The sequence below is a fragment of the Symphalangus syndactylus genome, chromosome 19 (assembly GCF_028878055.3).
Source record: "Symphalangus syndactylus isolate Jambi chromosome 19, NHGRI_mSymSyn1-v2.1_pri, whole genome shotgun sequence".
Classification (NCBI taxonomy): domain Eukaryota; kingdom Metazoa; phylum Chordata; class Mammalia; order Primates; family Hylobatidae; genus Symphalangus; species Symphalangus syndactylus.
This window is the reverse complement of record NC_072434.2, coordinates 72162454-72184443: the sequence shown is the minus strand read 5'-3', so window position 1 is coordinate 72184443 and position 21990 is coordinate 72162454. Positions and strand designations below refer to the sequence as shown.

Genomic DNA, 21990 nt, shown 5'->3' with positions numbered 1-21990 from the left:
GCTGGCCAGCCACGGCTTCAGTGGCTGGCTTCAGTGCCCTGTCGAATGCCCTGTGAGGGGGATAAGGGAACCTTTCCTATTTCAGAACCACCATGATTTTGCAATCCTGCTTGTGGGTTTACACCTGTTCCATGGTAAGCAGGCCTATGTAAAACTGCCTCCAACATGAGGAAGCTGAGAGGCTGCAGAAAGAGGATGACAGACCCCGCTTCTCAGAAGGAAGCATCAAACAGCGACTTATGGACAGGAAGGCAGGTCTGTGTCTTAGGCAGCAGTGAGATGAGACAGTGGATCCCACACCATGGCCCCCAGACCCAGGGCTTCTGCACCACAGGGGACATATGTGTAGGACAGACCCCGCAGGAAAAGATAAGAATGCCCCGTGAACCTGCCCAAGGGCAGGGTATGTGGTTAAGTACCTGCCCTTACACAAGGAACAATAAGTGAGGTAGAAATCTTAGAGGCATCCCCGGAAATGGGGTTAATCAGATGTTAACAAGGCCGATTAGTATCCAAGATGGAGTTGCTTTAGCCTCCACAATAGCCAAAGGAAATAAAATCAGTATCTCAAAGCGACACCGGCACTCCCATGTTCACTGCAGCGTGCTTCACTATAGCCAAGGCATGGAAACCACGTGTCCATCCACAGACGAATGGATTGAGAAAATGGAACAGTACTGACTCCAAGTTAGAGAAAAGCTTGTTTACTTGAACATAATTATTGCTTTGCTTGAGTCTGTAGATTATGAAAAATGCCTTGGGAAAACAGGACCTTCAACAGAAATAAAAGAAAATACACCAACCAACAACTCTGGGAACCAACAACTCACTCTGGGACTCAACAGCTCTGGGAACCAACAGCTCTGGGAATGGGCTGACCAGCCTGGTAAGAATAGGCTGATGGTGCCTGCAGAAGGCCACAAGGCATCTGTCCTCCATCTGACCAAGAAAGCAAGGATTAACTGCCCATCTGAGACTCTGCAGGTTTCACAAGGGTGCTTTAATCATCTCCCCTAATTTCCCTTAAAAACCCCTGATCTGGAGTCACAACTCCAGGGGAGGTGATCTTTGAAAACAAGTCTACCGCCCAGAGGTTGCTGGCTTCCTTAATAAAGCTAACTTTCCTTTCACCAAAGCTCATCTCTTGGATTTTGGCTTTCAAGCAATGAGTGGCCGAGACCTGAGTTCGGGTACAAAAATATAGTGTTTATATGCCATGGAATTTTATTCGGCCATAAAAAAGAAGGAAATCCTGCCATTTCACCAAGATGGACAGACCTGGAGCACATTATGCTGAGTGAAAGGCACCAGAGAGAAAAACCCTGCATGACGCATGTGGAACCTAAAGAAGCCAAACTCACAGAAACAGAGAGAGGGGCAGGTGTGGGGTGGGTGGGGAAGCGGGGAGAGAGTGGCCAAGGGCACCAGCTTCGGTTACGGGATGAATGAGCTCTGGGCAGTAATGACATGGTAGGTGCAGCTCTCCATACTAATAGTACACTTGAAATCTGCCAAGAACACAGATCTTAGGTGTCCTTAACATTCTCAAGGAAAAAAAGAAACAGGGAACAAAATGACAGGCATGTGACATGAGAGACGTGTTCATGGGTATGACTGTGGTGGTGACTTCACAGTGGGTACAAACATCGCATCACCAAGCCACATGCCTGAAATATACACAGGTTTTCTCAGCAATACCTCAATAAGGCTGCAAAAAATAATTATACTTAAAAACAAAGTTTCGGCTGGGCGCGGTGGCTCATGCCTGTAATCCCAGCACTTTGGGAGGCCGAGGCAGGTGGATCACGAGGTCAGGAGATCGAGACTATCCTGGCTAACACGGTGAAACCCCGTCTCTACTAAAAAATACAAAAAAATTAGCCGGGTGCAGTAGTGGGCACCTGTAGTCCCAGCTACTCGGGAGGCTGAGGCAGGAGAATGGCAGGAAGCTGGGAGGTGGAGTTTGCAGTGAGCAGAGATCGTGCCACTGCACTCCAGCCTGGGAGACAGAGTGAGACTCCGTCTCAAAAAAAAAAAAAAGTCTTTATGTAATTGGCCCCATTCCTTCGCATTGTTTTTCTGACCTGCTTTTCAAAATCCTGTGTCAGATTTGTCTTTTTCCTGTGTCTGTTCTGTTTCTTGCATGTCCTGGAGGCTGGGAGTCCTGCCTGTGGGCCTGGAGAAGGCACCAAGGCTGCCTGCACCTGAAGGGACCGGCGTGGGCAAAGGCCAGGTGATCTCCGACACTGCGACCTGCAGTCCTGCCAGGCTGACGACCTCAATCCTCCTGCCTGGCAGGAAAGAGCTCTGAGCACCAGCACTAAGAAGGAATGGGACACGAACGCAGGCAGGCACAGGGCCTCACTCTGATGTGCTCCTCGGCACACAAGAATGGGGGTGCCGAGGATCAGCTGAGAGCACGCCTGGCCGGTGGTGGGGCCTGTGGTGGCCAGGACAGGTAGTGGAACAGGTGGTGGGGCTGGCGCAGGGTGGCAGGCTACTTCTGGGAGATAGCTGCTGAGCAGGAGAGAGACGTGGCAGTGCAGGCCGACGCAGGTGAACATAGGGCAGCCTGTCCCACGGGAGTGGGCGACACGGGGCGGGCTCTTCTTCACCGCACAATCAAAGCCACAGTGTTCAGGGACTACTAAAGGGGCCCAGGGGCTGGGTCAGATGCCGGCACTGTGGGTGGAACTCTTGTTTCTCTGGCTCAGCCAGTCTTTGGGTCACCTACTACATTTCCAGAAGAAGGGACAGGCCCATCACTTGGTGCCTGGCTCATTTCCCAGCAGGAGTCAATAGCAAACACGGGGGCTCTGGGTCCATGCCGTGGATAATCGTGTGCCTTGGCAGCCTCCTCCCAATCTCCCTCTACACAGTCTCTGGGTGCACACAACGCTGGCACTGATGCCACGTGGCCACGCAGAAACTCGGCTGGGCACAGAAAAAGATGCTCCTTCTACATGGCATTTGTTTTGTCTGTGACTGGGAGGAGGACGACACCCAGGAAGCAGGGAAAGCCATATTGTGCACCCACAGCCTCCCCTCCAGGACCGCAGCACCCTCGCCTATGGCCAGGGCTCAGTCCTCTGCGAATATCCTCAGGCCTTCCCCTGCAGACACTCTCACGGTCCAGCCCAGGGACACCTCTCAGCAGCCAGCCAGGGCAGGGAGAAGCCAGGACGGAGGCACCGTGGGGAGGGCTCCAGAACCCCACAGGCCGGAGGGCAGAGGGCCGGTCCCAGCTCGCCAGTGCACGTGCCTCCCAGGAGGCCGTGATGGTCACATTAGTGTCCACATAGCGGGGCCACGAGGCCCAGTCGTCAAGCACTACTCTGCACGTGTCTGTGATGGTGTGTGTCCATGAGATTAAATAGAAATTGGCAGACTCCCAGGAAAGCAGCTGGGCCTATAATGCGGGCAGGCCCCATGCAACCTGCTGAAGGCCTTAAAACAACAAGAACTGATCCGAGCAACAGAGTCATGGCCTTCGGCCTGCAACTGTCCCTGGGGCTCCAGCTGCTGGCCCCCTGCAGACTCTGACCAGGGCAGAACACACATCTGCCATCGACACAGAGGAGCTGGGATTGTCGGGGGGCTCTGTCATCTTCGGCTGCAGCCTTGTGCCAGCAAAGCTTTGACTGAAAGGATCTCCTCTTAGTCAAGTACAAGATGTGACCTCAGTCCAACTAATCTGCATGCAATACTAACGCACCAATATGACCCCAGCTTAGGGCTGAGGGACAGTGGCCAATGCCAAGGCGGGATTCCAGGGACACAGAGTTTCTGCCCACTGAAGCTGTGGGTGCTGGGAGGAAGTTCTCATTTTCCTCCGAATAATCACAAAACGAGAAACAACACGCTTCAAAACGACTTTTTAAGAAATAATAAAAGTAATTGAAAGCATGTAAAAACCTGAGCTATGTGTACTGAAACACACACACAGATGACACACACAAATACACAGACACAAACAGAAACACACAGACGCACATACACATACAGACAACACAGACACACACACACATACACACACACACACACGCGCGCGCTCTCAAGGACATGTCCTTAAAAAAGGGGCAGAGAGCAATAGAGAAGGATGGCAAACTCAACACACACTTCTCCAAAGACAAAGGAAACAGACAAACACAGTGGCAGCCTGACACTGAAAAACGGGCAGACTGGCAAATCCAGGAAGGTGGGTAGTATGCCAGCAGTGGCATGCTGAGAGACCATGCAATTAGGATGCCAGAGCCCTATGGGGTGATGAGGAGGGAGTACCAGCACCCTCCCAGCAGGGGCAGGAAGAACCAGCAACACACAGGCACAAGTCCATGTGGCACTGCACTGGGAGACCCTCGGCTCCCAGATGGACCCACCCAAGTGGGCACCCCCGGATCCCAGAAGAGGGACTGGATGGAACCTGAGGGCAGAGGGAGTAAACCTTCTACCTGAGCCAGAAAGCAGCCCCCAAAGACTCACGCTCCAGACAGGACCCCAGGACGAGGAACTGAGGGTCCCAGTAAAAAGCCCATGGCTGATACCTCAGCCCCACACACACCATCTCAGGAAAAACGACCGCGACAAAAAAGGCAATAAACAAGCACCTTGAAAACCCAGAAACCATAAGCAAAACAAGGCTATTAATAATATCCGAACAGAGAAGATGCTCAGGCCATGACGCAAGACCCGAAGGTTTTTCCAGGAAACTGGAGGAACACAAAAGGGTTCTAAGAAATTACAAGTACAAATGATAAATGGTAGGAAGATAAAAACCAGAAACATACACTAGAATAGCAACACTAAAAGAAAGCCAAATAAGAAAGGAGTACCCAAACAGAAGACAGCAGGACTCAGAAAGCAAAAATGGGACTTGGAAAAAGAAAAGCATTCTTAAACAAACTGAAGAAATTTTCTGGACATACAGGATTTTCATACTAAGAAACATAACAGAAGAACATAGCTCATGAACAAATGGCAGATGCTGACAGGAGACACCTCACTCACAGACACTGTCACCAAGACAGACCTCACTCCACCCTGTGACCTCAGAGGCCAGGGCCTGTCCCCATCACCACATAGGAGCCAGAAACAGAGGAGTGTGTACAGGAGGTCACAGCAGAGTCTCTGCTTGCTGGGTGTGGACTCAGCATGGTGCAGTGGACGGCAGTGGTGCCAGGCACCCAGTGAGCCAGCACTCACTCAGATCTCACTGTGTGTTTCCAGCAGAGTGCACAGTGTATTCACAGCCTCGCTTTCCGAGTGCTGCATCTTACTGTGCGTACCCACTAAGCGTGTGCAGCAGGTGCACAGCCATGATCTCAGAATGCTGGATGTGTGCAAATATGGTGCACTGGCCTGGAACAGTGCCTGTGAGCCTCCACACATGTGCATCTTACTCTGTGTGTGCCTTGCAAAGTGTACATAGCAAGCCCACCTGTCCGCCACCTCCAAGTCTGACTCCATCTTGTCCAGGCCTCTCATGACGCTGTCCAGCTGCTGGCCCTGGTGGTGCAGGACCCTCGCTGTGTCCTCCAGGCGTTTCTGGGATCCGGCCATGAGTCCCGTCAGCTCTTCGCCCCGGGTCCTTGGGACAGATGCGTCTGCCACGGCTCCAGGCTGAGACAGCAGCAGCTCCCTCCAGAAATGCTCGATGATGCTGAAGACCACATTTCGACTTGGCCGCAGGGAGCTGAACCAGTGCTTGGCATGGCCCTTCTCCAGGATGGTGATGGAGCTGAAGATAAAATGCGAAGCCTCCTTCTTGATCTCAACTATGCTGGAGAGGGGGAAGCTGACCAGAATCTCTCCAGTGCTGTCAGTCATGAACCTGAGCGACAGCGACGTTAAGGACAGTTGTCCAGTAACCCATCGCCTCTTGGGCTCCAGGTAGTAGGTGCACGGCCAGGTGTGGATGCAGACGTCCCTGCTCATCTGTTCCTGGGTCTGTCTGCACCAAGGTCCAGGCCTCTTCTGCCTCTGAAGGAGAAGAGACAGTAACACTGTGCCGTCACCCATGGACTGGAGACACAAGCAACCCCACAAGGATGCTGCCTCCCCTGCGGCTCTGGGCTCACACAGGCTGCAGCACATGGCTGACTCTTATCCACCTGTGGCTGCATGACGAAGCCCATGTACCCTCTCAGCAGGTGAAGGAGGAGCAACCAGAGCAGGAGGCCTGGTTTGGAACCAGGACCCCTGAGTCCCAGACTCATGCCCATCACCCAGGCAGAGGGTTCACACTGTCATCCCCCTCACCACACTCTGTGCCCCTGCACCCAGCAAAGACACCCTGCTTGGATCAGTGTCCACTGCTGGATGAGACTTGAGGAGGACATCACTGGAGACTTTGCCAGGGCCCTGGGCCTCGGACCTCAGTCCCAGGATGTACTCTCAGACCATTCCAAGGAACGCTGTCTTTTGGCCATGATGTTCCCTCTAGATGCACATTCCCCTTTGGAAACTTCCATTCATCAACTTCATTGCATAGAGAAAACAATCCTGCAGACAAGTGTTTTCCCTTCTCATAACCCCATCTAACCTTATAGCATTCTACATGAGGACACAGCCATCTGAGAACGCACAATATGTCGTCACACGCAGACCACAGGGTGTGCAACCACTGCAGGGAAGGAGGTGTGGCTGGACTGTGGGGGCTGCCTGGCTAGTCTCCCAAGTCCACAGAATGCCCATGTGGCCACGGATGGAGCCCCCACCCACTTTCTCCCACACCTGCCCTCCTTCCGGGGGCATGGCACTCAGCACATGGAGGGTGCCGCCTGCTCATCTGGCTGGAAGTCGTGAGAGGGGAAGGGCCCCATTTCATTAATTACCCTCCTTGGCAACAACCTGTCACTGAGTGAATGGGATGGATGTTTGGGGCTTTGTGCAGCTGGGCCCCTGGGGCATGGCTGAGGTGGCAGCCTTGACTGAATGTCCTATGACTGGACAGATTTGGTCCCAGCCAGGCTAATCAATGAGAAATCCCGCTGGAAGCCTAGACAGGATGAGACTGGGTGGATGTGGATGGGATGCACCTCTCCTCACATCCCTGAGCGTCCATGGCAGCTTCGGCCCAGACTGTTTTCCAGAATGCCTGTGTGGCGAGCAGCCTGGGGCTGTGACTGGTTTCTCCCTCTTGGCCAGAGAGAGGATGTGAGCCGGGTACTAAGGATGACGTCTCCTCTGGGGGCGGAGGTAAGCAGGCTTGTCTTGCCGACATGCCCATTACAGTATGGGGAATTTCCTGATCCCGAGACTCTCTAGCTGTGGCGCAGATCCACCATGTGTGTAGCATCCACCTGGGACCCAGGCAGACAGGACGCCTGCTGTGCCAAGATGGCTGAGACCATCAAGGCTGGGGCCTCCTACAGGAAGGTGGAAGCCATCTCAGACCCATGTAGCCCCTGGGTGATGTGTATGACATCTGCAAGGCCATTCTGCTCCGGGGTGTGGGTTCTTCACACCAGACTGCTCTCTGATGCCACTAAATATTTAGGCAGCAAATGCCACACACCCACTCTCAGCTCACAACACCCTAAGATGTTTCTATTTGGGGACATCAAGACTTTCTACAAATTTTATTTCATTTGGAAAGTAAGCATATGAAAAATTCAACATTAGGAGGTCAGGAAGATGGCTACACCTGGGGAAAGGGGAAGGCCCTGCAGGGGCCTCTGTGGGGCTGCTTCTGTCCACCGCTTGCCCTGGGTGCACTTGTGATTTTGCATGCTCTTTTGATTCGTTGGTATTTCTGTACGTAATGGTTCAATTAAAGGCTTATTGGATGTTTATAACAAACAATAGAAAATCACATTAAAATTAATAAACGCATGCATGACAGGTGTACCAGAACTAAATTTCAGCTGGGTGCTACAATTCCAAGAGCATTTCAAACCACTGCCTCAGGCAAAAGCCTAGGGAGAAAAGCACAGCCACACAGGCCACACAGATCCTGGCACGCTTCCTCTCACCGACAACACAAGTGCAGAGTCAGGGCAACCAGCTCCACCCGAGGCTGTGGGCTCAGGCAAGTGAGCGAGCCCCTCCCTCCCGCCCCTATCCCTGAGTGGGGCTGACAGTTGTGTGGCCCCACAGCCTCATGAGGTCAGCAGGGCGCTCCCAGGTGCTTGGCACAGCACAGCCACTCCCCAAGGCAGGACTATTCCTGTGAGCACCCAGGAGCACCCACAAGCACTAGCTTGGCCTGGCAGGCAGGAGCACCTAGAGCCTGCCATTTTCTTGAATCCACCTGTTTCATGACTGCCAGGGTGTCGCCACACCCAGGATCTGCCATTGGTCTCTCTGCTTTTAGTATCTGAACAGAGCTGGCCATAGACAACACCTAACCACAAAAGCTCACACAGAAGGGTGAGGAGGAAGGAGAGGAGGGGGAAGGAGGAAGAAGGGGAAGAGAGGAGGGGGAGGAAACTTCACTCGCAATGTGCTCAATATATGCAAAAGTAAGGGGCCACATTAAAGTGAAATGAGCCGACTCCTTCACAGCACAATGAATTTAACTTCTACGCTGATGTGGCTCAAGTATTCCACAAATACCTCCCAGTATTCCTCTTAAATCTCCGTAGAAAGGTTAGGACTGAATTTCCCAGACACGCATACATGCCAATCAGCTGTTGGTGTCCACTCTGTAGATCAGTCCAGATCGCCAGCTCTCATCGCTCGTGTGAACTGATCACTAATCACCAGTACAGCCAGCCCGCCACATCCTTGGGCTCCACATCTGTGGACTCAACAACGCACAGGTCAAAAAATACTAAAAAAAAAAAAAAAGCTGTCCCTGCACTGAACATACACAGACTGTTTTTCCTCTCTTTATTCCCTAAGCAACACAGCACCAACTACCCCCACAGCACGCCACCGTGGCAGACTTGTAAGTGACAGAGATGACGTAAGGCTGATGGCAGGATGCACAGAGAGGACATGTGATACCACGCCACTTCACACCAGGGACCTGGGCATCTGCAGGAGGTCCTGGGACCAAACCACAGGTACTGAGGGTCGACTGTACCTGAGATTAGGAGAAGCCGAAAAGGAAGCTGCTACATTAAGTAAGAGAATTCTATCATCAACACACAATAAGATACGAGACTTAGAAATAATAAAAATGTCAGAGTTCGAGGGACCCTGTAGACAACTTATTGTGGTGAAAGCTCAAGGAACCCAGGGCACCTTGGCTGACCCCGTCTCCCAACTCCAAGAAAGCAGCTCTTAGGATGTGGGTATCTAAGGAGACACAGGACACAGTCCAGGCACCAAGGGAGGTCCAGGGGAGCAGACAGATAGTGACATTCAAAGACCAGCAACGATGACACGGCCTGTGACTGCCACTGAGCAGTGAAGGGAGCAGGTGTCAGAGAACCTTCTGGAAGAGCCTGCAAGGCCTGGGACTGCCGGGAAGGCGAGCCTTCTGTAGTCTCGAACATGCAATGCAGGGGCAGCAAGGGGCCGAGGCCAGCAGTGACTACAGCACCTAGTCACAGAGGAGAGCCGGGGCTCAGGGAGGCTGGAGCCCACGGGAGGCCGGAGCCCACGGGAGGCCTTGTGAGAACCTGTCTCAGCCAGACTGCAGGGAACCCCAACATCAACAAACACAAAGCACCTTGCATTCTCCCTGCCCAGGAAGGCTCTGGGAGATTTAAGGCTGGCCTCCTCTTCTGGGGAGGGCCTGACAGGTGGGTTTGCAGCACACACCAATGCCAAGCAGATCCATGGGTGGGCCAGAGCTGCCCTTCCTAGGCGACACCATCTCTCACCACCGGCAGGAGGCCAGAGGGAGCCCTAGGCAGCAGGTATCTCATTGCACCTTCCTCTGCAACCAGGGAATACTCACCTGAGCACCCCACATGGCCTCTCAGGAGACACAGAAGAGGGCGCCAAGACCTTCAGTACCATGGTCAACCTAGCTACACCCCCAGCACCCCCAGGGTCACAGCAAGGGCCCAGTGGGCCATACACAGGACCCACCCCCTCCAGGGCCACCCACTCCCCACCAGGGCCATGGCGAGGGTCCGGCAGGCCACACACAGAACCCATGATGCTGTTCTGCCACAGCAGATGCAAGGCCACCCAGCAGGCTCTGGACTATGGGGGCACAAAGATGTCTGCTGGCCAGGTGCGGTGGCTCACACTTGTAATCCCAGCACTTTGGGAGGCTGAGGCGGGCGGATCACGAGGTCAGGAGATCAAGACCACGGTGAAACCCCGTCTCTACTAAAAATACAAAAAAATTAGCCGGGCGTGGTGGCGGGCGCCTGTAGTCCCAACTACTCGGAGAGGCTGAGGCAGGAGAATGGCGTGAACCCGGGAGGCGGAGCTTGCAGTGAGCCGAGATCGCGCCACTGCACTCCAGCCTGGGTGACAGAGCGAGACTCCGTCTCAAAAAAAAAAAAAGATGTCTGCTTCTCAGAATTAGGAGGAGGATAAACTACATCAGTCATGCTCCTCAAAGTCAGGCAAGCCAGTACCCACAGGAGGGGCCGTGGCCCTCCCTGCTCAGCCCTGGAGTTGCTGTGCCCATGCTCCTGGCCGAAGAGGCTGCCCAGACCTCAGCCATACCTGGCCTTTGAGGGGAGGGACCACGCCTCACCACCACCACCTCTATACAGAGAGCTAGACACAGTGTGGACAGTCAACATGTGCTAACCTTTGCTAAGCAGGCATGGTTGGGAGGTATTCCAGGAGTGTGGAGGGAAATTATGCACAATCTCCCCGGAGAAGTCCTGTTACTGGTGTTGCAGCACAGTTTACAGCTCTGGAAACATCACCTCACCTTCTGGACCTTTTTACCTACTGTTAAAATAACTAAGACCTAAGGTCACCAGCTCTAAAATGTTTCAAATTCAAAAGGAAAGCTGGGCATGCTGGTGTGCACCTGTGGTCCCAGCTACTCAGGAGGCTGAGATAGGAGGATCACTTGAGCCTGGAGGGTCCAGGCTGCAGTGAGTCATGACTGTACCACTGCACTCCAGCCTGGGCAACAGAGTGAAATTCCATCTCTTTAAAAAAAGAAAAGAAAGAAGGGAAAAAAGACCAAAAAATTAGGACATGAACAACCAAGGCTCTTCTCGTTATCACATTTTAAACAATAAATATAAGGAAAGTATTCAAGTTTAACAACAACCCAGGAAGAAGCCAGAAGAGAAACTTGTAGCCACCCTTTTCCAACTGCAGGTTTCCAGGGCTTCTTTCCCATTAAACCTTAGTCAACGGAGATGCAGTGCAAGGACGGAAGCGAGGACACCCCATGGAACATCAGAAGCAGCCCAATCTTGGATATGGCCCCCATGCCGGCCAGCCATTCCCCTACCCGATGACACGCCTGGCCCCACACAGAGGCCACAGGAGAACGTGGTCCCTTTTCACCTCCAAGGCCAGACCCTCCTCCCAGGGCCCTGATCCCACCCTCTCTCTCTCAGCCCCGAGACCTCTCTGGCCCTCCCATGCCAGGCACTACACTCTCCGTGAAGGACCACGCACAGTCTCTGTCACAACTACAAAGCTCTGCTGGGGTGGAATGAAAGTGGCCACACACAAGACACCAACATGGGGTGTGCTGCCCCACGGGACCTCACTTACAAAAATGTGGTAGTGGACCTGGCCCATGAGCCGAGGGGCCTTGCTGAGAGTCACTGCACCCTGGCTCCCTGGCCACTACCCTCTCCAGGTCTCCAGCCCCACTTCCATGAGCGCCTGCGTCCACTCTCCTTGGCCATAGCCCCCTCATGCACCTGACTGCACAGGGCACAACCTCTCCTCCTTGCACCCTCTTTTTCCAGGTGAGACAACACAGGCCAGAAACTCAACATCACCCCCAAGCCGCTGCCTCCCAAACACCCACTCCAGCCAGACTCCCTCACGCTTCAAACTTGGACATCTGATCACTTGCTGATCTGCCCCCACCCCTAACAGGCACCTGAACTTCACAGTCCTTCCACCAGCTCCTCCCCTATCACCTGCTGGGCATCTGCCCCCATCCCTAACGGGCAACCCAACTTCACAGGCCCTCCCCTATCACCCGCTGGGCATCTGTCCCTGACCCTAACAGGCACCCCAACTTCACAGCCCCTCCCGTCACCCGCTGGGCATCTGCCCCCACCCCTAACGGGCACCCCAACTTCACAGCCCCTCCTTCAGCTCCTCCCCTATCACCTGCTGGGCATCTCCTCCCACCCCTAATGGACACCCCAGTGTAGCAGCACCAGAGTCAGTTCCTCTCTCAGTAAAGGCACCACGGGCCCAGGACTTCTGACTCCTCTCTTCCTCCCCTCCCAGAAACATGCCATGAGCATGTCCTGGCAGCTGGTCCCCGCCCTCCACCCCAAGACCACACCACTGACCTGGCACAGGCATTGTCTGGGCCAATCAGCACAAGCAACACACTTGGGGAAGGAGTTGTAGTCACAGGGACTCACTCATCACACACTGCAATCTGTACAATGGGTCTCTCTCAGTCTTTCCATCATACTTGTGCCCCCTGAGTGAGACTCAATCTCCAGGAAACAATCTACTTTTAGTTACTTTCCACAGTTCCACCATCCAAGGCAGTCCTCCCTCCCTCCACACCTGGACAACCTCTCAGGCAACCTCCTGACCTCATCCTGTCCCTATCACCCATTCCCCCTCCAGCAGTCAATGAGATAGTCATTGAACAGAATTAGAATATGTCACTTCTCTGCCCAAAGCCCTTCCCTGTGTACTTGGAATGAGATCCAAGTTCCTTACCGCAGCCTCATGGACTCTGCAGGACCCGCGGCCTCCCTGCCCTGGCCTTCCCCTGCCCTCTGCTCCCAGCAGCCTTTCCACGCCAGGGAGTCTGATTGGTGGCTCCACTCCTCAGGTCTCTGATCAGAGGGCTTCCTCGCCTTCCTAAGGCACTGTCACCAACCATGGCCCAAGCAAAACTCCAGAGAGTTGGTGCTTTCATGACTGTCGCACTAGAGAAGGCACTGTCATGGGAGGACCGCAAGGCCCGCTACACACCATGGGCACCCAATGAATTTGTGTTGAGTTGACCACAACCACACCACATGGAAACAGGGCTGTGCCTATGCCCTCCTGTATCACATAGTTCTGCAATCAGTCCAGGTCCTGGAGCCCTCACGGTGTCCCTGCCTGTTGCAATCTGCAACCTGCCTCCTCCAGTGCAGGTGTGGGCCTGGGGACCCGCGCTGACCCTGAGAACACACAGCTGAATCCTCGAGGGAGGTCATGGCCAGGAGCCCAAGGGTGTCTGCAGCCAACCCACACAAGTGACGCTCTTGGGGAGGAAGTCTGCAGCACAGGGACAGCTCAGCACGCAGGATGATCTGTACAATGGGTCTCTTTCAGCATTTCCATCACTCAAGGGTCCCCTGAGTGAGGCTCAGTATCCAGTAAACAACTTATTTTTAGTTAATTTCCACAGTCACAGAACAAACATCTTGCACACCTTCCACTACCTCGCAACCAAGAAGCTAAGTGAGAACAGTGGTGGCTGTGTGTGCCCACAGGGGCGGTAGGGTGTGGCCAATCCTTCCAGGCTCCCCTCCCCTGCTCCCCAGACCCTCTTTCCACTCCCTCAGAGGTTCCCAGCTCTAGCCACAAAGTGCAGACATGCTCACTGGGACTGTTTGCACGCAACACAGTGAGAGAGGAGCACATATTCGGCAAAAAGCGTACTGCATTTTCTCCAAAGTGCTGACTTAAAACCTGTCCTGGCCAGGCACAGTGTGAGCCACTGTAATCTCACACCTGTTATCTCAGCACTCTGGGAGGCTGAGGTGGGAGGATCACTTCAGCCCAGAAGGCAGAGGTTGCAGTGAGCCAAGACAGCGCTATTGCATTCCAGCCTGAGTGACAGAGGAAGACCCCGTTTTAAAACAAAAACAAAAAAACCATTCTAATGGAGTACTGTGTGGGGCCCAAGAATGTGGATTTCTTGCCATTCCCAAGCGATGCCAGGGCTGATTAGCGGGCTCTGGGTGACACAAGCCTGTGTTCCAGTCCCATGAGAGCTGATAACACTCCAAGCCTCCTGTGTATACAGCGGTGACACTGACCCAAGGGGGCACCCTGCAGACCAGGGAACTAAACCACAGAGTTCCATCTCGAGAACGAGAGCTCCATCTCCCACCAAGTCCTAGGCGCTCAGTGATCTCAGGGAGCTGTGGACCTGCTAGCCCAAATGCTACTTTCTTAGGAAACAGGCTCTACCACGGAGCTGCATGAACTCCTTCCAGGCAATGCCCACCTGAATTTCAGTTTCCCCATGAGGCAAACTCGGAACCACATTCCAAGATCTTGAGACAATTATAAACACTTTGCTCCCCACATCTTCCCCATTGGCCTCCCATGATCTGCATGCACCACAACCAAAATCAAATGACTACTAGCAATTAAGGAACAATATGTGGCAAGGTCAATTAAGGTCAATTAATTGTCAATATTGAGGTCAACATGTGGCAAGACGTTACAGCATATTGTTAAGTAAAAAACAAAAGGCTAAAAGCAGCAAAAGTTTACATACGTATATTATACACGATGGAGAAAGAGACTCTGTGTATGTGTGAGTGTGTGTGCATACATGTGCGTGAACGTATAGGCAAGGACTGGGGGGAGAGAAGAGCAGAGAGAGAGAATGAATGAATGAATGAATGAATGTGTGAAGGAACGTAGAAAAGCCGGCTCTACACCAGGAAATAATAAACAGTCATCTCGGCTGGGCGTGGTGGCTCACGCCTGTAATCCCAGCACTTTGGGAGACCGAGTCAGGCAGATCACGAGGTCAGGAGTTTGAGACCAGCCTGACGAACATGGTGAAACCACGTCTCTACTAAAAATACAAAAATTAGCTGGGCGTGGTGGTGCACGCCTGTAATCCTTGCTACTCAGGAGGCTAAGGCAGGAGAATCACTTGAACCTGGGAGGCGGAGGTTGCAGTGAGCCAAGATCGTGCCATTGCACTCCAGCCTGGGTGACAGAATAAGACGCGGTCTCAAAAAAAAACCAACAACAACAACAAAAACAAAGCAAAAAAAACCCCGGTCATCTCTGGATGGAACTGGACGTGATTCTTTCTCTCCAACTGTAACTTCTCCAGACATTCTGATTCTCTAGTATTAAAAAAAACCCAATAAACAATTGCATACCGTGATCACACAAGTCACAATGGGGCTTACCAGGAAGGGACCATAGCATGCACTGAATCACACAATCCCCAAAACAACTCTCCACCTCCTGTCCCTGCCCCCATATCCCACCTCCACCTGGACTCAGACTCCCAAAACTCACTTTCCTCCTAGTCCTCCCTCCAACTCCTCAGACCTTGGTCCTCCCTCTTCTGCTCCTCCCTGTTCTCCTGAGTAAACCTCACATCCCTTGGAAAGAGTCTTCCAGCAAGGCTCAGAGCCCCAGCACTCCTAGAACCTCCCATATCCCCGCTCATAAGAGTAAATAAAACAACATTTCCATTGCTTCATAAAGGGAAGGCAGGTGCCCCTCTCCCGCTTAGGATGCCTCTGTTTGGTCTGGAATGAGATAGCCCAGTGTCCAGATTTTACAAGACACAGTCATGGTCTGATGGCCCCTAGAATGTCATTAGACCTCCAAACCTAACTCAAAGGCCTCTCACTGTGTGCAAACCAGCACAAGCTGCCTCTCATTTCTTTGGGAGAGATGAGCAGTTCTGACTGTTCCTCCTTCTACCTCCCTGTCAAGACACCTAGGAAATGCTGCCCAAACTCTGCACTCTCTCACAGAGCGCCTATGTGCACACAGCCTGCCAGGCTTCGGGGGCAATAAATCTGCTATCTTTCCTTCTGCATCCATGTGGGTAGCTTTGAGCTGATTTCTCTAGCACACCAAGACATACATCACATGGGTCCCCCATGGCCCCACTTTCGTGTTCTGGCCGAAAATCACAGAGTACCCTGACCCCTCTGTGCCCCAACCACAGGTTTTCCCCACCAGGCTTCAACCCAATCCAGGGCCTTTAACATTTCCAGGTATGGAAGAAAGTATCTAGGTTTACTACAGAGAAAATGACCCTGGCCCTGAGCCAAATTCCTGAAACCTTCCTATAAACTCCATAACCCACACCCCTTCCAAGAGACATACCTAGGGAGGATGTCCCTTTTCCCTTACTGCCCATCTAGAGGACTACTGCAGCCCACTCTAAATGAAAGTTCCCTTAACAAAAGCTCTAGGCAGGGCCTGGTGCAGTGGCTCACACCTGTAATCCCAGCACTTAGGGAGGCCAAGGCAGGAGGATTGCTTGAGCCCAAAAGTTCGACACTGGCTTGGACAACACAGAGACTCTATCTCTACAGAACAAACAAACAAACAAACAAACAAAACCCAGAAAACTAAGCTGGGCATAGTGGCTCATGCCTGTAGTCCCAGCTACTTGGGAGGCTGAAGCAGGGGAATTAAAGAATTAATCAAGCCCAGGAGGTGGAGGCTGCAGTAAGCTGTGATGGCGCCACTACACACAGTCTCAAAAAAAAAAAAAAAAAAAACTGCTCTGGGATCACCATGCATTTAGCACTTCTTTCTTTGGTATCCCAACTGGTCCCACCTGAGGATATTGTGAGGAACTCCCTTGCCGCCACTTTTGGGGTAACTCCAGTTGCAAGTTTGGCAAAACACTCCTCATGTCACTACTCCAATGTCCTCCCACTTCAGCCCTGCTCATGTGTACACAGCCCCAAATCCCTTCATTTCACCTTCATTTCACACCCTCCCTCATTCCCCACCATCTTCTCCAGACACCCGTCATCCCCTGGGGCCCCTTGCCATGCCCTCCAGGTGCCCTGTGGGCCCCATTCTCCCATCTAGGTTACCCTGCCCCCTCCAGCTCTCCCACCATTTTCCTCCAGGTCCCCACCATCCTCTCTAGATCCCACTGTTCCCTCCAGGTGCCACTGATCCCTCCAGGTCCCCACTGTCCCCATCCCCTCCAGGTCCCACCATCCCCTCCAAATCCCACTGTCTCCATCCCCTCCAAGTACCACCGTCCTCTCCAGGTCCCCACCGTCCCCTCCAGGACCCTACCATCTCCGCTAGATCTCACCATCCCAGGGCCCCCCAGCTCTCCCTCTAGGTCCCACCGTTTTCTCCGGGTCCCATGATCCCTGGGCGCCCCAGCACCGCCGCACTCCCGCCCCCAGAACCGCCTCTGTCCCCGCCCTTCTCCCAGCGCAGCCCGCATACCCCCCACCCCCCGGGGATGTGGGAAGGAGGTCTCGGGCTGTGTCAGCCACAGCGCGCGGACTGAGCCGAGGGCGGACGCTACGGCTTGGCTTCGGCCGGGCCCCCAACAGACCAGCGCCGTCGCTCACCTGAGGGACGCCAGACGCGCCCCAGAGCCTACTGCGGCGCCTCGGCCGCTCGGCGCCTGCGCAGTGAAGACCGCGGCGAGCCGCGCGCATGCGTGCAGGGCCGGAGCCCCAGGCGCTGGTGGGGCGGAAACGCGGCGCCCGGCGTCTTCTGGTTCCGAGGATGGTCCTCACCGTTTCCGCTCCGGCGGAAGTGAGGAGGAGGGTCCTTCGACCCGTGCGGAGCTGGATGGACCGCGAGACGCGCGCCCTCGCCGACCGCCACTTCCGAGGCCTGGGAGGCGATGTCCCCGGCGGCGGCCACGCTCCGGGCCGGGTAGCCTTCGTCTCGGAGCCGGGCGCCTTCTCCTACGCCGACTTTGTGCGGGGCTTCTTGCTGCCCAACCTGCCGTGCGTGTTCTCCAGCGCCTTCACGCAGGGCTGGGGCAGCCGGCGGCGCTGGGTGACGCCCGCGGGCAGGCCCGACTTCGACCACCTGCTACGGACCTACGGTGGGGCGGCGGGCGCAGACCCCGGGCGGGGAGGAAAGACCGGCGGGACCCAGGCCCGGGAGGCCCCCGCCTAGAGAGGGGCACCAGGGAGGGTGGAGGAGGCCAGGCGCGTGGCCCCTGGAGAGTTCCTCTGCAGACGGTTTGGAGTGAGGACGGGGCCCAGGGAGATGGCATGGACCGCGCCTGACTTTCATTTCAGGAGACGTGGTTGTACCAGTTGCGAACTGTGGGGTCCGAGAATACAACTCGAACCCCAAGGAGCACATGCCTCTCAGAGACTACATCACCTACTGGAAAGAGTACATCCAGGCGGGCTACTCCTCTCCCAGGGGCTGTCTCTACCTCAAAGACTGGCACCTGTGCAGGTAATGGGGCTTGGGACGCACCGAGGCGCTGCCTTCCCTAGCGCTGCGTGAACCCAGAGGCCTTTCCGATGAAGGTGGCCCCTGGCTGCACAAAGAGGAGCTATTTTTCCCCGTGAGGCACTTTAATCTGTTTAAAAGAAACTGGATTGTCTTCCGCATGGCTGCAAGTGTTGTTTTTTGGGAGGTCAATATGTTTTTTTTTCCTTTTTTTTTTCAGGTAGATCCCCTCAGCCTCCCTAATAGCTGGGATTACAGGCGTGCACCTCCACGCCCAGCTTTTTTTTTTTTTTTTTTTAAGAGACTAGGTTTCACCATGTTGCCCAGGCTGGTCTTGAACTCCTGAGCTCAGGTGATGCATCCACCTCAGCATCTCAAAGCACTGGGATTATAGGCATGATCAGTACTTTCTCACAAGCAGAACCATTGGAGTCAGACTGCCCCCCCCTCCCCCGCCAGCAGCATCTGGCTCAGAGGAGGGTCTGGGGCTCTTTGGGGGCTGCAGCCATCTGGAAGCTCCACTGGAGCTGATTGGTCTCAGTTGCCCCACTCGTGCAGCCCTAGTCTCCTCGTGCCTCACGTGCTGTCAGTGGTGCCCTTGCACCCTCCTCACAGGGACTTCCCGGTGGAGGACGTTTTCACCCTGCCTGTGTACTTCTCGTCCGACTGGCTGAATGAGTTCTGGGATGCACTGGATGTGGATGACTACCGCTTTGTCTACGCGGGGCCTGCGGGCAGCTGGTGAGGCCATGGATGTGGGAGTGGAACCCGAAGGGGCCTGGTGACAGAGTGGACTGGGAGGCTCAGGGTGGCAGGAGGGGGGCTGCTTGGCACAGGCCTCACAATGGGTGCCATCCCTTGAGACCAAGGGGCCACCCCTCCTTCAGTTGGACCAGGCCTCTGGGGTGCCAAGCAAAGCCCATACCAGCCCCTACAGGCATGAACCAGGCGCTCTTGCTGCTGCAGGTCCCCATTCCATGCTGACATCTTCCGCTCCTTCAGCTGGTCTGTCAATGTCTGTGGGAGGAAGAAGTGGCTCCTCTTCCCCCCAGGGCAGGAAGAGGCCCTGCGGGACCGCCACAGCAACCTGCCCTACGACGTGACCTCCCCAGCACTCTGTGACACACACCTGTACCCGCGGAGCCAGCTTGCTGACCCACCCTTGGAGATCACGCAGGAGGCGGGCGAGATGGTGTTTGTGCCCAGTGGCTGGCACCATCAGGTGCACAACCTGGTAATGTGCAGCTCTCCTGCCCCCTATCAGGGGCCTTCCTGCAGGAAGACGGCAGCACCACCTCGCCACTCTCCCAGCCAGAGCAGGGCTCGAATGGGGTGGCTCATGGGTGAGGCTGACCCCTTCACAAGGTGGTGTCGCTGAGGCCTAGCCTCTGTTTCACCCACTGCCGGTCCCTGGGTCTACTTGCTCTGGGTTCACCGTGGCCTGAGGTGGTCTGAGCCCGACACCCTCTTCCCTGCTAAGCAAGCCCTGCTGGGAGACAGGAGGGCCCTCTTGGCTGCAGAGGGCTGGACCCCACAGTGGGTTCCTGGCGCAGGAGATGTGGGCTGGTCGGGGGGCACCTGCCATGGGCTCAAGCCTGCCTGCACTGTGCTCCTTCCAGGATGACACCATCTCCATCAACCACAACTGGGTCAATGGCTTCAACCTGGCCAACATGTGGCGCTTCTTGCAGCAGGAGCTATGCGCCGTGCAGGAGGAGGTCAGCGAGTGGAGGGACTCCATGCCCGACTGGCACCACCACTGCCAGGTGGGGTGGCTGTGCCTGGAGGCTATCGATGCCAGGTCCCTGGGAGGCCTGCAGGCTCAGGGCGGGTATGGCCGTCAGGCCGAGCTGTGGGTAGGTGCCGGCTGTGAGAGTGTGGGACAGCTTGGGCCAAGCCCTGGGGGAGGCTTTTAGGCTGCATGGCTCAGACTCCCTTGGTCACCGCCCAGCTTCTCAGTGCTTCTGTCTTATTGCTCCCCTCTTTGTCCTTGGGGACTGGGCACATGTCGGGTCCTTTGCAGCTTGGACTGTGTCCATAGTGTCACTCACTGGCCTCTTCCCTCTGCCCAGGTCATCATGAGGTCCTGCTCGGGCATCAACTTTGAAGAGTTTTACCACTTCCTCAAGGTCATCGCTGAGAAGAGGCTCCTGGTCCTGAAGGAGGCAGCCGCTGAGGACCGTGCTGGGCTGGGTTTTGAACAGGCAGCCTTTGATGCCGGGCGCATCACAGAGGTGCTGGCCTCCTTGGTTGCGCACCCCGACTTCCAGAGAGTGGACACCAGCGCGTTCTCACCACAGCCCAAAGAGCTGCTGCAGCAGCTGAGAGAGGCTGTTGATGTTGCTGCGGCCCCGTAGCGCCTGTCGTGAGGATAGAAGGACGGGTGGATGAGAGGCAGCCTCCTGCTCCAGGGCCCTTCCAGAAATAAAGACCGCCCTCTCTGTGACCTGGGGCCCACCCCTGTCGAGGCTCGTGGCCTGGCTGTTCATGGCCACTGCCTGGGTGCCTGTTTTTCAGGTGAGGCCCAATGAGGTCAGGGACCCAAGATGGGATGTGGCCCCTCTGATCTGCAGCAGGCCTGCTGGGAGCTCGGAGATGGTGCCAGGACCTGGCTCTTTTGGGGGCCCTGCCTCCTTAGGCCAGGACGCCTGAGCTGACAGGAGTCTGTGTCTGGTGTGCCTTCTCTGGAGGCTCCTCTTAATAGGCCAGCCCTGTCCCCTCGTCTCAGGCCATTGGGCCACCCCTGGCTCTGCCCTGTGGGCTCAGGGAGGGGTTGGAGCAGTGCTAGGCAAGCTCACCAGGGCCTCCAGGCAGGGCTGGGGTTGGCCTCCATCACCTCCAGGTGATGGGCTGCAGAACCAGCAGCCTGTGCCTTCCTCTGGGTACCCAGAGTGGAGGGCTGGGTTGGGCTGGCCTTTGCCACCTCCCTGCCTTCCCAGGGCCTGTGGGCAGCTGGAGAGGCCACGGATGGGGTGGAATCCCATCTGCTGCTGAATCCTCACCTGGGCCTGAGGGACTGTGCCTGCTGCGCACTCACAGCTGGGTCTTCCCAAGGATGCTGTTCTCAGGAGTGGTGGGTCCCTGGCCCCTCTTCACACTGGGCATGATGGAGGTATGGGTGGGTTCGTCCAGGCTGATCAAGGCACAGCAGTGAGCAGCGGCCTGTGGTGGGGAATGGACTCTCGTGGGATTCTCCTGCAGAAGATGCCCCAGGCCTGAACCCTCTAGTGGATCCACAGTTTGTGGAGACTGGCACTCTCCCAGCCCTATCCTTGACCGAGAGTCCAGCACTTTTTCAGTTGGCCCCTGGTTGGCTGCCCAACCCCAGCAGGGGAGGAGGCATCCGAATCTGCAGGGACAGCACGTGCCACGGCTATGCACGTTGTCTGCCCGTGGCATCCAATGGGGCCGCTGGCACTTGTCTAGGATGCAAGCCCCCAAGAAAGGCAGGGGTTTCTGTCTGCTCTGTTCAGTGAATCATGTGAAGTGCTTGCAAAGGCAGCTTTACACAGTAGGTGCTTCATATGTGTCTGTCGAATGAATGCGCTCCAAGCCAACAGCTTTCCAGGGACCTGTATGCTGGGCCCCCCTGCTAGCTCCCAGGGACCCCCTGGTCTGCACGGGAATGCCCTGAGACATCCGGCCTCCTACAGATGGAGCTGGCGCTGCCCAAACCACAGGCGGCAAAGGTGCTTTGTGGGGGAGGAGGGGGAGGTAGCAAACATGCACGGCTGCAGCCTTGCCAGGACCAGGACCAGGCTGAGTGTGGGCGTGGTTCACCCGTTTAGCCCCGCCGGTAACCTC

At 55.2% G+C, this 21990-nt stretch overlaps 2 protein-coding genes across 15 annotated transcripts in view; one reads left to right on the top strand and one right to left on the bottom strand.

Moving 5' to 3' along the window:
- SNAP47 (synaptosome associated protein 47) overlaps window positions 1-17459 on the bottom strand; it is a 44844-nt gene extending 27385 nt beyond the window's left edge. For 4 of the 11 annotated variants that reach the window (XM_055233720.2, XM_055233721.2, XM_055233722.2 and 1 more), the window contains exons 1-2: window positions 17337-17459; window positions 5438-5979 (exon numbers count right to left, since the gene is read on the bottom strand). In XM_055233720.2, the coding sequence (XP_055089695.1) occupies window positions 5438-5979; window positions 17337-17426 (632 nt within the window). In that variant the 5' untranslated portion in view covers window positions 17427-17459. Of the gene's footprint in view, window positions 1-5437; window positions 5980-6541; window positions 6557-8556; window positions 8572-8619; window positions 8741-10663; window positions 16043-16529; window positions 16719-17105; window positions 17158-17208; window positions 17225-17336 lie in introns of those variants that run through there. The other 7 variants (XM_063613978.1, XM_055233724.2, XM_055233723.2 and 4 more) reach the window with 7 other exon arrangements.
- JMJD4 (jumonji domain containing 4) lies at window positions 17425-21700 on the top strand. Of its 4 annotated transcripts, none has more exons than XM_055233719.2 (6): window positions 17425-17824; window positions 18024-18189; window positions 18802-18927; window positions 19153-19420; window positions 19806-19904; window positions 20259-21700. In XM_055233719.2, exons 1-6 carry the CDS (start codon window positions 17425-17427, stop codon window positions 20541-20543), a joined length of 1344 nt encoding a protein of 447 aa, XP_055089694.1. In that variant the 3' UTR covers window positions 20544-21700. The 4 variants fall into 4 exon arrangements, with proteins under 4 accessions (XP_055089694.1, XP_055089693.1, XP_055089692.1 ...); XM_055233718.2 differs by having other exon boundaries at window positions 19806-19952; XM_055233717.2 differs by having other exon boundaries at window positions 18745-18927.
- Window positions 21701-21990: the final 290 nt, after the last annotated feature.

Bases quoted from the DNA above. Each gene is read 5' to 3' on its own strand.
- JMJD4 (XM_055233716.2), top strand. From the start codon at position 17,425: ATGCGTGCAGGGCCGGAGCCCCAGGCGCTGGTGGGGCGGAAACGCGGC. The intron at 17,825-18,023 runs GTGGGGCGGCGG...CTTTCATTTCAG, and splicing joins CCACCTGCTACGGACCTACG to GAGACGTGGTTGTACCAGTT. The intron at 18,928-19,152 runs GTGAGGCCATGG...TTGCTGCTGCAG, and splicing joins GCGGGGCCTGCGGGCAGCTG to GTCCCCATTCCATGCTGACA.